At 44.9% G+C, this 16,006-nt stretch overlaps 1 protein-coding gene across 1 annotated transcript; it reads right to left on the bottom strand.

Moving 5' to 3' along the window:
• Nucleotides 1-413: 413 nt before the first annotated feature.
• Fam98a (family with sequence similarity 98 member A) lies at nucleotides 414-15,688 on the bottom strand. The gene is made up of 8 exons (XM_028873404.2): nucleotides 15,490-15,688; nucleotides 10,870-11,018; nucleotides 8,105-8,239; nucleotides 4,485-4,669; nucleotides 3,442-3,522; nucleotides 2,676-2,792; nucleotides 2,255-2,422; nucleotides 414-2,171 (listed from the first exon to the last, which is right to left on the bottom strand). Exons 1-8 carry the CDS (start codon nucleotides 15,669-15,671, stop codon nucleotides 1,512-1,514), a joined length of 1,677 nt encoding a protein of 558 aa, XP_028729237.1. The 5' UTR covers nucleotides 15,672-15,688; the 3' UTR covers nucleotides 414-1,511.
• Nucleotides 15,689-16,006: the final 318 nt, after the last annotated feature.

Below are 16,006 nucleotides of genomic sequence, written 5' to 3'. Positions count from 1 at the left end.
TTCTAAACATTTCCACTTAGAAGATACAATTTCTCTTCTAATAAATATCTTTGTATTTTTCACTTCACTTTAAAAAAACCAAGTCTCACTTACTTTTTTTTTAGAAAGAATGGAAAAGCAAAACCTCTCAAAGATTAGGGAGGAACATTAATATATTTTGCCTAACATGTGGAGCAACAGCTACACCCAGTGGACAGAATTAGAGTGAAGCCTTCTAGCCATACCATCATAAATAAGGTAAATTCAGAAATAGCTAATTTGTTTTCCCAATTTGTTTCAACTAGAAAAAGGGCTACCTTCTACTTAAGAAAACACCCCTTGGGAACAGAAGCCTTAGGCCACAAGCCTGACACAGATATCCACAACAATTTGGTGTGAAGAACAGCTAAAATAAAACTCTCAGAGCAACGAGAGAATGTACAGGTACTTTATTGCTCACCTCTCCCACAAACACACCTCCAGCCACTTTCCTTCACAGCTTGACGTGTTTACATGTACAAAAACCTGGCAGCAAGCATCGCGTGGTTTCAGTAAAGGAGGTGGAGAGCGATTCAGCCAGGCTTTTGTCTTCTGCAGCAATAATAAAGGGCCTCCTGCACTGAGCAGGACTGGATCTGACTTTGTAGTGCACTTCCATCACAAAAAAGGTCTCCTGCCTAAAGCAAGATTTGCTGGAGCCAGTGGCGTTAACTCGTGAGTGTGTCAAACAGATTTCTGCTTGCCATTCTTCTAGCCCATTTCAAGTAACAACAAGGTTGAAGGAGGAACTTTGTCTCCGATGGATGCAGGTCTGTCTGAGTTGCTATACTTACTAAGTGCCTACAGATACTATAGTTCACAACTTAGTTCGCTTTTGTCGTCTTTACGGATTTTGGCCGTGTTCATGGTTTTTGGAGGAGCATATGGTACAGTATTCCACCAAGAGAATAAGGCTACTGAATGTGCTATCTGCAAAAGAGCTCATGTAATAGGAACCAACCCAACAGCTCTGTCACAAAGTGATGTGACAAAACCTCTCTGAATAAAATGCCAATCAGGGGCAGAGCTATGCTTGGAGAACAGACATCAGAAGATAGTTTACGAAAAACACACATGGGTTGTTAATATGAGGAAGGTTTCCCAGCAGTAAATATAAAAAAATCCTAGGCAAATCCTCATTTTCAAAACTTGCATATTGAAAACATGAAAACTTTTATTCAAGTAATTTCTTCAAAAAAAAGCATGTATGGTCTAACTGGATTAGTCTACTGGTCAATTGAAGGCAATTTAAATTGCCTTTAAAATTTGTTTTCCATAGAAAGGAGAGATATGTTTCGTAAATAAACAGTGTTATGTAAAACTGTTTAATAATAAAAAGAGAGAATTGAATGAAGACCGACAAATGGTTGTCCCAAGCAGGAGTATGCCTGCCACCCGTGGTCTCACATTCATTCAAAAGAGATGTCAGATTCAGAATTCTGAAACTAAGTCTCTATTACTTGAGCTCTAGCAAAATGTAAGTTTCGGTAGCCTCAACTGGTATAATGTCTTCCTTGTCCAAATCCAGAATGACTGTACTGATAGCCTCCATGTTGGAAGTGCTGTTCAAACTGGCCCCCTTGGTGGTAAGTCTGGCTTCCTCTTCCTCCCCAGCCTCCTCCCTGGCCCCCACGTCCACCTCGGCCTCCTCGACCACCTCTTCCCCCACGACCACTGCCTCGATCCCCATGGTGCCCACCATCTTGGTACCTATTGTCTTGCTGGTATCCACCGCCCTGGTACCCACTTCCTGTGTAGGAAGCTGTTTGGAAACCACCATAGCCTCCCCCTTGATAGCCACCGCTGTGGCCACCATGGTAGCCGCCGGGCTGGAACCCTGCATCTCGATAACCGCCATCCTGGTAGCCACCTCCACCTCCGCTCCCCCCATCTGTCCAGCCTCCTTGGTGCTTATTTCCTCTTCCTCCCCCTCGGCCGCCATGGTCATAGCCACCACGTCCACCTCGCCCTCCTTGTTCATGACCTCCTCGTCCTCCATATGAGGAATGTTCATAACCACCTCTCCCTCCTCCTCGGCCTCCTGCTTGCTGCTGAGGGCCATCTTGTCTCTTCTGCCACGGTGGCATCTCTGGGGGCGGAGGTTCGATCTCATTGGGTCGGCCACCTCTGTCTGGCACCCTGCCCATCAGGACCTATGGAATAAGAAAGGCATTGTAGACATCTCATGACAGACAGACAGACAAATGTGAAAGAAAATCACAAGTATTCTACTCACCTTATTGATGGCACAGGCCGTCTTTTCTCTTATGGACCCACTGCTTGTCCTTAAAATCTTTGACAAGTCTTGTCTGGCGGCCAGAAGATGAGCAACGGAAATGTTACCTTTAGGAGACAAGACTGAACGCTTTGGCTGGTAAACCTTCGCTAATTTTTCTGTCTGACTCTGTTGGGACAAAAGTGTTCAAAGACAAGGGTTACTGTTGAGAAGGGCGCGGGGGCCGCTACAACCACAGAGGTCCAAGATAAAGACTTTACTGGGTTCCGAATGGCACTGGAGAGGTTTCAAACTCAGTGCTGGTTCCGCACTGAAGAACTATCTTGTACAAACACAGCTGCCAGAGGTGTTGACACAGCACCAGGCTTACGTGGAAGTTTTCCTCCCCGGGCTTTAGGCCACAGACAAGGATTTCGTGTACCTTAGCTCTGTCAGACCAGCCAAAGGACTGCACGGTGACATCCAGACGTTTGATCAGCAGCTTCCTCCGGACTTCGTATTCATTGGCTATGGCTTGGTTAATGGCTTCTATCTTTTCCTGAGGCAACATTGAAGACAGCAGTTAGAACTGACCCACGCGCTTCATCTCGAAGCCCTGTTCCTCAGGCAGCAAACTGTCTGCTGCTTTCACAGTGACTGACTCCCCAGCACTCGGCACCCGCAGGCCTTCCCACAGGCTCACGTAGAACAGGGGAGGAAGTGACAGGGCAGGAGAGTCAGTCTCCACACAGTAAGAGATGGAAAGCCAAAACCTTCCATTTAGCTTTCCCATAATTCACCGTGTGAGGTTGGTTCGGCTCAGTCAGGTTTGGTATGGCTCCATCTGGCAACTAGAAAAATGTTTCGTTCATACCAAACTTTAACTTATCTAATAAGTGCATGAAATATTTATAAATTATGAGGTAAGGGCTTTGAATCACACACAAATAAGTTGTTTTTTTTTTGTTTTTTTTTTTTTAATGGAGGTTCCCTGAAATGATCTGAAGGCTGTCCACGTGGCAAACTGCAAATCAGAGTACAATTAAGTCGGGTGCCCTCACAGGACTTGGAAGGCTGAGGCAAGGCACCCTCCGAAAGTGAGGCCAACCTGGGCTACAGGCGCCGACATGAAGGGCAGCCAACCTGGGCTACGGGCACCGACATAAAGGGCAGTTCCTTAGGAGCTGACTCGGGAGGACGCAACTCACCCAGTGGGCTGGTCCCATCGATTTCTTCAACAGCGGCTTTCCCACATGATTAGGTGGAACTTTTGCTAATGTTTCCTTTAACTGACACAAAAATAGATGAATGAATAAAAACAAAACAAAACAAAACAACAACAACAACAAAAACCTACAAGTAACACGTATCTTGCTCACTTCCCCAACTCCCATCATATCTTGCCATCAAAAGAAGACTCCTGACAGAGGCAAAGGTGGAGGCAAAGACACTGGCTGGTCTCGTCCTCCGTGACTAGAGAAGCATGGATCCTTCACTGGACCTGGAACTGTGCCTGACACAGTGGGCACCGAATGAGCACTAGCTGAATGGGTGACTGAACACGGAGGCTACGGACTAGGGACACACGGTCGTGCCCCACAGCATTCACCCCACGGTGAGACAGGAAGTGACTATACAACAAACACCATTTTCTTTTACTCATCCGTTTTTAAAATGAAGATTGCTTGTTCCTAATCATTTACACACACACATATATATAAATCGGTATTCTGTTGATAATGTGTGGCATAAAAATGATTCTATTTTCACACACTAAATTAAGGCCATAGCCAGCAAATCGAGTCTGCTAGTTGGAATATATAGACCCAAAGCAACTGGATTAGAAAACAGAACTTATTAATGTCCTGTCTGTCCAGTCAGTGGGGGAAGCATAGTAATAAAAATAAAAACTGGAAAAATCGCCTCAAAGTTCAATCATTTTAGTAAGGTCTTAAGAATCTTAATTATTTTAACATTTTAGGTAGCTTACTTCAGTTTTTAAACCAAAGTATTGTTTTGTTTTTTGAAAAGAAACATGTCAATGTCTAAAAAAATAACAAAAGCAAAAAGCCCACTAAAATATTAATTTCTCTTTAAGATATCTAGGACTTAAAACCCAAAACTCATTTATTAACATTCCTTATTAATACGTACATTAGGTTCCCATTAAGAGAAATAAACTTAATGCTTCATTTCAAACAAATGTAGGACTATGCCTTTAATACGCTACAATCGGTACTAAAGGTCTTACTTTTTTCTCAATCCCGCTGAAGAATTGGAACATAGTTATATTGGCTGGAGGTTTGGACATTCCTAGAGCAATACATATGCCTTTCAACTCTCGAAAGACCTCACTACCGCCTCCTTCTTGAGCTTTTTTTGGAGGAGCATTCACACAGAGCATTCTGGCAGCTTCTAGTTCTGAGATGAGGTATGCTGAAGTAAACAAAATAAGATTTCAAAATAAGATACTACAGTTAATAATAGCCGTAAGTCTGGAGTTACAACTCTATAGACCTAATGATACGTAACTTTTAAAGCTGCAAGAATGGATAGAACAAGAAATGAAAACCACTTTTACCTGCTAATGACATAACATATACACTGCTTATGTGACTCAGGCATTTATGCACTATTACAGGTTAATTAAAATTAGGCAATACTCTGAAACCAGAGACCAAGGTTAATCACACCTAAACATGTGGATTCTTGAATTCAACCATGCTACCTCTAGAACAGGGGTTGGCGTCTTTTAAAAATCTTGCACAAGGTGACAAGACATTTTCAATGATTCTTCACTTTGAGCCACTTCTAAGCACGATAACAAAACTGCCCTGCCCACTCTAGTAATTAGCCTGTCTGGAACGGATATGAAACGTTTGTGTGAAGGCACTGGTCTTCCTAAAGGTCCTCTCATTCTCCAATAGCCTTATGTTACTCTGGGGGTGCTCCTTCATCTTTATCCTTCCCATCTGCCCTTTCTCTCCACATTCCTCTCACCTTTTCCCCCACAAAACAATGAAACTTCCAAATCACTTCTGCTTTTCAGTATTTTGTCACGTGTGTGTGTGTGTGTGTGTGTGTGTGTGTGTGTGTGTGTGTGTGTCTATGCACATGCACACCACAGCACGTGTATGGAATTCACAGGATGACTTGCAGGAGTTAGTTCTCTTAACTGTGTGGGTCAGGCTTTGAGCTCTGATGGTCTCGGTGGGAAGAGCCTCTACCCTGGGAGCCGTCCCTTAGGGCTCTCAAGTCACTTTTTGTCAGTATTCCCTCTGTGTTGAGTGTCCCCTTGTGAGTTGTTTTAGCCTAGTAGAACGAGAGCCACATCCTCAGGTAATTCAGCAGAAGGCCTAACTAAACACTGAATAACATTCCTGTATCTGTCCCAAAGACACTTCCATCTAAATCACAGGATTTCTGATATTCAGCAAAGTTAGACTGTACTCTTTTGAAAGGTCATTCGAGCCTATCAGAAACACCAAAGTGTGATCAGCTTGAATACCTCCCTTGCTATCCCCAGGACAATAGGCCGAAGCCAAGGGGGTCATGATTTTGTTAAGTCACTTCTGAGAAGCCACCAATTCCTGTTCTAAAGTAGTAAACACAGCTAGTTCCTGCAGAGGCCATTCCATGTGGCTTTAATAAATCTTGGTAGGTTCCATGTAGCAAGCTGTACTTGGGTGTTAAGACAATGAGAACAGTAAAACTGATGGTTATAAAAATGACTAATGCTGTTGTAACCAGGTTTTTGCCAGGGTCCTGTCCCACTTGCTCCCTCATACGTCAATGGCTGCTTTCCTGCCAAAACACTGAGTTGGGTAGTTGCCACTAAGATCCCACAGTCTGCTTAGCCAGGATTACTTACTGTCTGGCCTTTAAGGAAGTTTGCCAACCCTTGTTCTAGAAAATCATATATGATTTAATAATACACTGGTTGTTTAAATCTGGGATGAGCTAGTTCAGGTATCCATGAACTTAACTAAAACCATCATCACATCAACAAACTTTAAAGCACTTGTTCAAAGCACTACAACGGCACTGGAGACACTACGAAAAAGAAAACCAAAACCAACGATGATCTCTCCTGACAATCTAGTCAAGAATCAAAATATCTTCCCCCCTTCATCTATTAGGAACTCAGGCCTGACATAACTTACACAGGAGTATCAACTGAAAACCACAAAAGGCCAGTAAACAGCCCTGAGTCCCTCCAAAGACTATTATTCTATTCTGCTAGTTCAAATAAGGTTCCTTCATTTTTCTCTTAAAGGAGAACGTGCTAAGCAATCAGATTAGTGAGGCGGGGAGCTGGGAGAAGAAAATCCTAGCAACAAGATGCGACAAAAGTGACACTTGGCAAGATGAGAAGTAATTACAGAGCGAGCAGCAGTGAGCACATGTATGAAATACCACAATGAAAGGGGGCTGTTGAGGAAGGCAGGCTGCGGTGACAAGGAGAAAGAAGAGGGACCAGGTGAGCACTTGGGAAGGACGTAAAAAGCAAGTAACCTTAGCTGCTTCAGTTCTTTACGGGAGCACGTGGCTGCATACTCTTGATGTGCTCTTCAGGTATCGGCTCATAAAAGGGAAGTTTGTAATTATGACCCCGATTCCAAACTAGTTAGTACAGTCTGCTTGCAAAGTGGCAAGGAGTTAAAGGCACTTTATGAAGGTTTACAGTCTGTGGTTTTCTTAAGCGTCAGGAGGAAAAGGCTGAACTCTCGAGTCTGCGGAAGACTCAGCCATCCAGGGTCACTGCTGAGCCGTGCACACAGGGTTAGCTTCCTATGTAGATAAGGTAAGTGGCAAGCATGACTGGGCAGGATAAGCCACACCACAGATTAGAATCAGCTGGACCGCTGCTGCTGGGTCAGTCACAATGTAAAGAAGACTGAATGAATGGACAAAAGCTAGATAGAAACATCAGAATCCAAAGCAAGTCCTGACCCTGCGTGCATATAGTCCCAGCAACAAATACTGGATAATGTTAAGTTAACTGCAGAAATTTTTAGTACCTAGGCATAATAGTTGCAACACATTTTTCTCCCCTAAAACAAAAATAAAATAAATAAAAAACATAAACCTTCAAAAGTGGGGTTCTAGTATTTTTCAGACACCACAGTACAGTTACAAAAACAAAGAAACTCCCTGGACTACGCTTGTTATAGGGCACTCAGTTAAGCACAGCCGAATGTAGCTGAATTCCAGAATGCCACCCAGCGTCTGAGTTAAGATCACTGCTTGGGCTTACTGGAAGTTTATACAAGGCAATACAATTTATGAGTCTACTGACTGTATTTCAGGAAAAGAGAGTTATTAGTATCTTTTTAAAAGACATGGAAGGAAAGAACTTTTCATAAAAAAATGATTCCCCAGAATGATCAGTAAGTAGAGTAACCATTCAAGTGCTGATCCTGTCTGCTTAGAAACCAAACCAAACCCCATTTACCAATCCAGAGAATCAGCAGTAAATGAAAACACTTCTACATTATCATCATATACGCACTGGCACTGCTTCTTCCCTCTACGGCCTTGCCCATCTATTTAAATGTGTGCTTTTAGTCTAGAAAAGGCTTCTGGTGACATGCTGACATGGCACCCCAGCACCTCTACTGGTCACAGCAGGAGAGGCACTTCAGCTAGGGGAACACCAAAGCGGAGGTCAGGAAAGAGCAACAGTTATCAAAACAGAGCGCCACGGGTGTGCATGCATCCACCAGCTTCTAGCTGCAAATGCAGTGAAGTCTTTTTTAAAATGAACAGGATCTGAACTCAAGTCACAATGAAGCAAACTACAACACGAACAATCCACACATTACTCAAGGGAAACAGAGCAGAGCTACATTCTAGTAACCGTGAACTTACTGAGCAGGAGGAGGCAGTTCTTCTGAACAAGAAGGCGCTTGGTTACATCCCCAGATGTCAGAGAAGGATATGGGCAGTTCATCTCCCCAAGCAGCCCACTCACCTCAAGCTGGAATTCTTCAGCTTCACTTGGACCTTGGAGGAAAATAATTTCGACAGCGTCAATCACAGGGTGGAAGTCTCACTGGGCGTTTCCTGCCCCAGCTCTTCCTGATTCATCCTTTCTCACACCACTGCAGAACCCTTTCATGGTGTGCAGTGGGCTCGCTCCTTACCTGACCATTAAAAATGATCACGTATTGTTGTGTGTGTGATGTCTGTGGGGAGCACACAGGTGCAGAGGTCAGACTCTGTGGAGTTGGGTTTCTCCTTCCACCTTTATCGTGGGTGGCAGGGACCAAACTCAGGTCACCAGGCTTGCATGGCAACTGCTTTTCCTGCTGAGCCACACTTCACCAACCCTACCTGAGAGTTTTCTTACCACACCTACCTTGTACCTCATCCAGTTTTTTCTGCCTGCTTCTAAAGACGCTTCCCAACTGTTCAAGCGTGCCAGTACATCCAATCACAACCATCGAAGCACCACGTCCATAAATACCCGCTCTCCTGGGCCACGCCTCTCTTCGTAATGTCCCAGGAAAGCCTGTCTCGATTCTACTTTGGGGCCTTGACTTAAGCTCTAAGTGTGAATGACAGACAGGGCGGCTACACTTTTTACTAGCAAACCTCTCTCATCAATCAAAGCCCAGTGGGCTTCTCCTCCCCGAGGCCTCCCCTAAGCACTCTTACACTCATTGATTTCTTCCCCCTGTGAACCATCAAGGCAAGAGTTTAATTACTGTAGCAAATTCTAGTTGCCTCACTTGTAGCTAACATTCCCCGTTAACTGAAACCGGAAGGCAGCACACGTGGTGACTGACAGCTCTGTAATTCCAATAACGTGCAAAAAGAAAGTTTGAGGTTTAGTGGGTAAGTCAGAGGGGATGTGGACGTCGTCTCCACTGCTTTGATTTTTCTCTACTCAGTATCACAGATGGGTAGACATTAGGAAGTCTTGGGAGTCATTTTTAAGACCCAAGTCCATTTTCTCACCACTTGTTTATCAAACTGTGACTTGTCAACCCTACGGTGGAAGAGAGGAGAGCACACCAGTGTTTCATCAGCTGTGATCAAATTATCCCAGAGTTCCACGGGCTCTTTTACAGACAGCTGGGGAGGTGCGGAAGCGTATGCTAAGGGTGCCTGCCCTCCCTCTACACAAGCAGAGTAACCACACCGTCTTATCTGTTTATGTGTTGACTTCTCTATGACCCCAGTTAAGAACAGTATCCTATCCAGTATTTTCAAAGGTTTCTACAATTTCCGATACAGTAAGTGACCAAGTGGTTAAAAACACTGGTTCTCAACCTTCTCCTGGACAGCATCCTGGTTATGTGACCCCAGGCAATGTATTTAACTTTTATGGGCTTTTGTCACTCAATGTGTAAGACTAATAAAATCTAACTCACAGAACTGCCCTGAGGTCTAAATGAGTCAACCTGTGCATACTGCTTTGAATAAAGGAATAAATATAATGTCTGCTATCATTATTATGACAGTAGACCTTATTAATTGAATTGGTAAGATGTGGGTTAGGATGTGGCGCAGTGGTCCAGGTCCTGATCTGATGAGGTACTGGGTTAAACCCCCAACATACATACACACATACTCTCTCCCTTCCTCCCTCTCTCTCCTACCCCTTGCTAGAATTGGATACAACCAACCTGCACATATTAAATATACTAACTAGCTAGGTGCGTAATCCCAGCACTTAGGAGGCTGATGTAAAATTTCCTCAAACCAGCCTGAGCTATGAGAGGCAAGTCTGAGTCTCAGCAAGACCCTGTGTTTCCAAAGTACCAAGAAACAAAGCACACACAAGCAAGCAAGAGTGAGCTCTTCAAAATGGGATTACGTGGAGAGATACTGTCCCAAGGGTACGCTAACGGGCAGATGTTCTTATTTGCTATCCATTAGAGCTTTACCTATGGCAGGAGGGAGCAGAAGGTATAGTGTCAGGTTTCAAGCTCTGAACAAAGAGTCAACAAACAGTGGTAAATGTCGAGAAAACTGGCAAATGTAAGAGTGCTCTCAACCCTATAATCTGGGGGTGCTGTGCCTGGTTGCGATGTACCTAATGGTGGGTTCCAAGGATATGAAAGAAGCTTAATGGAGTGTCCCCAATCTCCCCAAGAACGGTAGAATTAAAATAAGCACACTTTACATGGTTCTGGAATCTAGCAGACCTAAAAGAACATCTCAAATTCTACCAGCCACCAATCCAGGATCTCACAATTCACGTTTCACAAGATACAGACAATGTAGCCCATGCCTATAATCCCAGCACTCAGCAAGTTGAGGCAAAAAGATCACGAGAAAGGCCAATCTGTGATACATAGTGAGTCCTGTTAAAAAAACGTAACAAATATGGAAAGCACATATAGTTCATATTCGTACTCTATTTCCTGTTTCGGTAAAAAGATCTTCTCAGCCTCTGCATATATTTTATCCAGTGGCCTGAGAGTTACTTTATCCTTGAAAACAAAATCAAAAAGCAGTGTGTGTGTGTGTGTGTGTGTGTGTGCGCGCGCGTGCACACACTGGGGAGCACGGGGCCTTGACGTGTTTCTTTACGGCTAAAAAACATTGGACATTTTAGCTCCAGTTTTAATAATGAAGTTCAGAGTGCCCCGATTTTATTTTTTAAAAAGTGAAGGTTTACTTACTGTTAGTGGCTTGCACATTTTCTTCTAGTTTACAGAGGACTCTCAATTCGGACACCAGCCAAGCGCAGAGTTTGGTAAACTCGGGAGAGGCGGCTCCAGCGGAGACTGCCTGTGACAGTGCACCATCATCCAACAACGGGCCCTTGTAACTGTGAAGCGGAACTACGCGTTAGGAGAAAAGCAGGGCGCGGGCTGCTGCAGGTAAATCTCATCCATTGTCTTTTATGTAAAGAAGCAATAATTTAATACAGTATGAACACCGACCTTTAAACTTGCATATACATAGAGATGTGTTTGTGTGTGTACTGTAATACATCATTAGAAAAATAAAGTCAAGAAAAAAATGGCTGAGTGGTTAAGAGCACCGGCTGCTCTTCCAGAGGACCCTGGTTCAATTCCTAGCACCCACCTGGCAGCTCATAACTGAAACTGCAGTTCCAGGGGATCCCATCCTTCTTTTGGCCTCTGTGGGCACAAGGCATACATGTGGCACACCTATATACACGCAGGCAAAGTCATACCAGACACGTAAAAAAAAATTAAAATTTTTAAATAAAGAAAAAGAAGTCAAGCTGGGCATGGTGGAACACGTCTGTAACCTCAGCACTAAGGAAACAGAGAAGGACCTTTGCCTAGAGGACATAGTAAGATCTACATAGTGAGATCTTTTTCAAAAAAAGAAAAAAATCAAAACAACAACAAAGAAGCCAACCCAACGAGCAGTCCAAAAGGTGACTGCACTTCAAGCCTACAAACACATGAGGGCTGGAATGCAGCTCAGTTGGGAAACTGCTTGCCTAGCACACCTGAATCCTGCTTTCGATCCCAATACTTTATAAACTGGGCATAGTAGCATATGCTTGTAATCTTAGCACCAGAGGTAGAGGCATCAGGATCCGAAGTTCAAGGTCATTCCTAACTAGGCACCCAGTTCGAAGCTAGCCTAAGATACAGGAGACACTGTCTTCAAGTGTCTCCTTCAAACAAACAAAATAACCCCTCTACATGGAAAGCCCTCAGTTATCTGTAGATACTTAATGAACATAACCAAGTATTAGTAGATAATACTACACAGTCACTGCAAGCTCTTCTGCAGGATCTGCTTTCTTCTTTTTTTGTTTTTTTGGGACAGGGTTTCTCTGTGAAACAGTCCTGGCTGTACTGGATCTCACTCTGTAGACAAGCCTGGGCTTGAACTCACAGAGATCCACCTGCCTCTGCCTTCTGAGTGCTGGGATTAAAGGCGTGCGCCACCACTGCCTGGAGAGGGGAGGGGTTTACTTTTGTACTGTAACTGGATTAAGCATTAAACTCCGGTTAAGTAGTAAGTACTCATACAACAACCATGTCAGAAGCAAAACTTACTTTCTCTAGAGATTTTTTTCCAAAAATCAATTAGATTTTATTTTTGGTGATTTGCTTTAGGAACCTTTCCAAGTAATCATTTATTTCATAAATATGTTGATTTTTTTATTTTATTATTAAAGACAGGGTCTCATGCTGCCCAGGCATGAGAATTTAAGAGTAATCAGGACTGGGTGCTGTGGCATATACATGTAATACCAACTACTCAGGAAACTGAAGCAGGGAAATCAAGAGTTCGAGGCCAACCCAGGTAACTTAGTAAGATCTGAATCCATCAGTCAATCAAGTAATCTTAGGTTATATATTGTCAGGCAGGTGAGATGGCTTGGTGGGTACAGGCACTTGCCACCAAGGCTTGATGACCTGAGTTGATTTCTGGAACCCACATGGTACAAGGAGAGAATCAACTGCAAACTTGCCTCTGACTTCCACAAGAATACCATGCAAATACACACAAGTAAGTAAATATAATTTTTTTTTAAAGACAAGGTCTCTCTATATAGTCCTATTTATCCTGGCACTTGCCATGTAGACCAGGCTGGCCTCCAACTTGAAGAGATTAAAGATGTGTACTACCACTCCCAGTGTAAAAAAAAAAAAAAGGAAAAGAAATTAACAGTTTAAGATTATATTCTTTTAAGTGAAATACTGAATAAAAATGCTGTTATCAAAGACACATTAAATAGGCTTCACATGGTATTTAGAGACATGGGTATGGTAGAGGAATTACATGTTGAGATTCCTTTAAAATATGCTTACGAATGAAATGGATTAGAATAAAATCTTCCATACACATAAAAGAAATTAGACATCATTCTGCAACCAGATTAAACAGAGTCGGGGAACTGGAGGGATGGCTCAATAGTTAAGAGCACTTGCTGTTCTTTTTTTATTTTTGCGCCCCGCCCCCAAGGCATGGTTGCTCCGTGTATCTTTGGCTGTCCTGGAACTCACAGAGATCCGCCTGCCTCTGCCTCCAGAGTGCTGGGATTAAAGGCGTGAGACATCACACCTGGCTAGCACTTGCTGCTCGTACAGAGGGCCTGGGCTCGGTTCCCAGCACCCACACTGGGCAGCTAACAACAGCATATAATCCAGTTCTATGGGATCTGTCTGGCTCCTGCTTCTGGTCCCCTTAGGTATCAGGTATGTACATGGCATACACTGACATGCATGCATATGTGTGTGTGTGTGTGTGTGTGTGTGTGTGTGTGTGTATACACACACACATAAATGCAACGCGTCTTAATAAATAAATAATAGTAGAGACACTTAAAAACCCAGGCCTAGAAATTTCTCCTTGTGTGCCACATTCATTCAACAGTAACTACTAAATTCCTACTGTGTGCCACGTTAGAGAAAAAAGATAATATTCAACTGTAACTTTGAGTGACTTCTTTAAAAATACATATCAACCAACTAAGGGCGACTTAATACTTGAACGCAGCCAAACTAAGTTACAGTTTTTTTAAACTTTCAGAAAAACCCCATGGTTTATCTTACAATTCTACTCAACTATTTATTTGAGGGCAACTGTTGCAAGAATAATTAGTTATAGTAAGCCAGACAAGAAAAACACCATTCCGTTAAAAGAAAAATAGGAAGCAATTTCATCCATGGCTGCTGGTCAACTGACCTTTACCCACCCAGAATGTACCTCTCTTCTTGATCCACTCCTTCAGCACTAACCTTTAGTGTCAATCATTTCTAGAGCATCATTTACTTACCCAGAGAAAAGAGCCTCCTGAGAGCTGTGATGTGAACCTCCCTTCCACATGAACTTACACCCCAGGGGAGCCCCACACTGGCTCACAGCAACTGTCCCTCAAAAAGCGTTTACAGAGCCAGCAAAATACCCGTAGACGCCTATTTAAAAGCACCCATTCTGCAGAATACGACTTACTTATGGCCCAATGCAGGACTAAGTTGCCTAATGTCTGGGTCATTCACAGAGCAGGTTTCAAAGACATGATAATGGTGACTTCACTTTAACAAAGAAAGAAGGAAACTATGGTTTTTTTCTGAACAGTACCTAGTAGTAGCACACCAAGCTATTACATGGGTTGACTTTAAGATACCTCAAGGTGTCCTTCCCTAAAAAAAGGTTTCTCTTAAGAATTTCCAGGCCACTGAAAAAAAGTTAAGCTTTGATTTTAAAAAAAAATTATAGTTAAAAATACAACTATCAGCAGGGCATGGGGGCTCACACCTTTAATCCTAGCTCTCAGGTGATAGAGGCAGGTGGATCTTCGTGAGCCAGAGCTACAGAGCCAAGGTTACTGAGCAAGCCTGTCTCAAAAAAACAAAAACAAAACAAACCCCCCCCCCCCGAAAAAAAAAAAAACAACTAGCTAAATGTGTGATTTCCCCCCACCCCCGAAGTAGTTACCTGCAGGCAAATACTTAATCATACGTTTTTCTTTTTCTTTCTCGAATCACTTTTTAAAGCAAGAAATTCTAGGCTCTCAAATTTGAGTACCTTGATCTGGGTGACCCAAGGACATACATTAGCCTTATTTCCAAACTTCTGAGCACGGAGGACTTTTATGACTGGGTAATTATCAGAGGAGAGACAGGATGGAAAATAAGAATGTTGACTCTTGGTGGGTGAAGGCGGCCCTGGAATGCTGGCGTTTCTGAAGCAGGCTGTGCTGGGGTCAGGAGTCACTGTCTGCGATTCCCAAGGCAGGTGGTGAAAGGTTAGGCGCACAGCTGGGCGGGCTAGCGAGACTGCTGCATCGCCCAGGCGTGCGCCTTGGGAAGCCTAGGTGCATGCAGAGATGACTGAGCAAACATTTTTTTTTTTCTTTTTTGAGAGAGAAGTAGGGTGGGGGTAGACGCTCAAGACGGGAGTAGGAAATCTTGGGGGAGACAAATAGGAACGCGGAGACAACTTTGGCAACCCCCCCCCCAAAAAAAGTGTAGGGGGTGGTTAGGGTGGGAGGACGGGGAGGCAAGACCGAGGGAGTGGGGGTGGTGAGAACCGGAGCCCAGACAATGACACGCCTGACTGACACACGCCGCGGGGAGCCGGGCTGGAGGGAGCACCGGGGATAGACGTGGGGGGCGACCGAGCCCAGCCGGCAGGGCAGGCGTGGACGTGGCACCGGGGTCCCAGGGCCAGCGGGGAAAAGCTACCGCGGGAGTCGGGGTGCGGCGTGGAGAGGCAGGTGGCTCCGCCTGGGGCGCCCGAGGAGTTCCCGGGGCTCCCGCCGAGTGAACTTGGAGAGACGCACGCCCGCCCCGCGCTCTTACCCTAGATCTTCCAACGACTCCAAGATGTCAGTCTCCATGAGGTCACACTCCATGCTCCTGTGGTATTCAAATTTCCGAGTCGTCAGGCTGCCCTCTCGCCGGCAACGCGTACACTCGCGCATGCGCCCCTCCCCCGGAACTTCCAAGTCGACAGCTGGCGCCTCAGTCGCCGCACTGCGCATGTCCCGAGCCTGCGCGAGCCGTTGGGGCCCCCGCCTCCCCCGCCCACGGCCCCCGCCTCCCCCGCGGAACGTGGCCGGGCAGGCGCGTGCGCACTAGGGAACAGTGAAGCTGACTGCCTGAAGTAAGGGCAGGAAGACCGGCGGCGTGGCAGCTGGGCTCCCCGGGACCCAGCCAGGGGGGGCGCGGAGCTCTTGGAGTGCGCATGTGCACAGCCTTGGGCGAGGCGGGCGCGGGAGGAGCTTGAGGCGGGTCGAGCCCGCGGTTTTGGGGTTTTGGGGCTTCAGCTGCGGAGTGGGAGGCTGCGCGTGCTCTTTCCACCAGCGGGTCACCAGGG

This window comes from Peromyscus leucopus, chromosome 22 (assembly GCF_004664715.2).
Source record: "Peromyscus leucopus breed LL Stock chromosome 22, UCI_PerLeu_2.1, whole genome shotgun sequence".
Classification (NCBI taxonomy): domain Eukaryota; kingdom Metazoa; phylum Chordata; class Mammalia; order Rodentia; family Cricetidae; genus Peromyscus; species Peromyscus leucopus.
Note: the sequence above shows the minus strand (reverse complement) of the source record. Positions and strands in the feature narration are given on the sequence as shown.

What these genes read in the sequence shown, in the direction of transcription:
- Fam98a (XM_028873404.2), bottom strand. Translation starts at nt 15,671, where the DNA reads ATGCGCAGTGCGGCGACTGAGGCGCCAGCTGTCGACTTGGAAGTTCCG. An exon ending in AAATGTGCAAGCCACTAACA is followed by an intron (nt 8,240 to 10,869) that starts GTAAGTAAACCT and finishes TTTTCCTCCAAG; the next exon opens with GTCCAAGTGAAGCTGAAGAA. An exon ending in TCAGCGGGATTGAGAAAAAA is followed by an intron (nt 3,523 to 4,484) that starts GTAAGACCTTTA and finishes TTTTTGTGTCAG; the next exon opens with TTAAAGGAAACATTAGCAAA.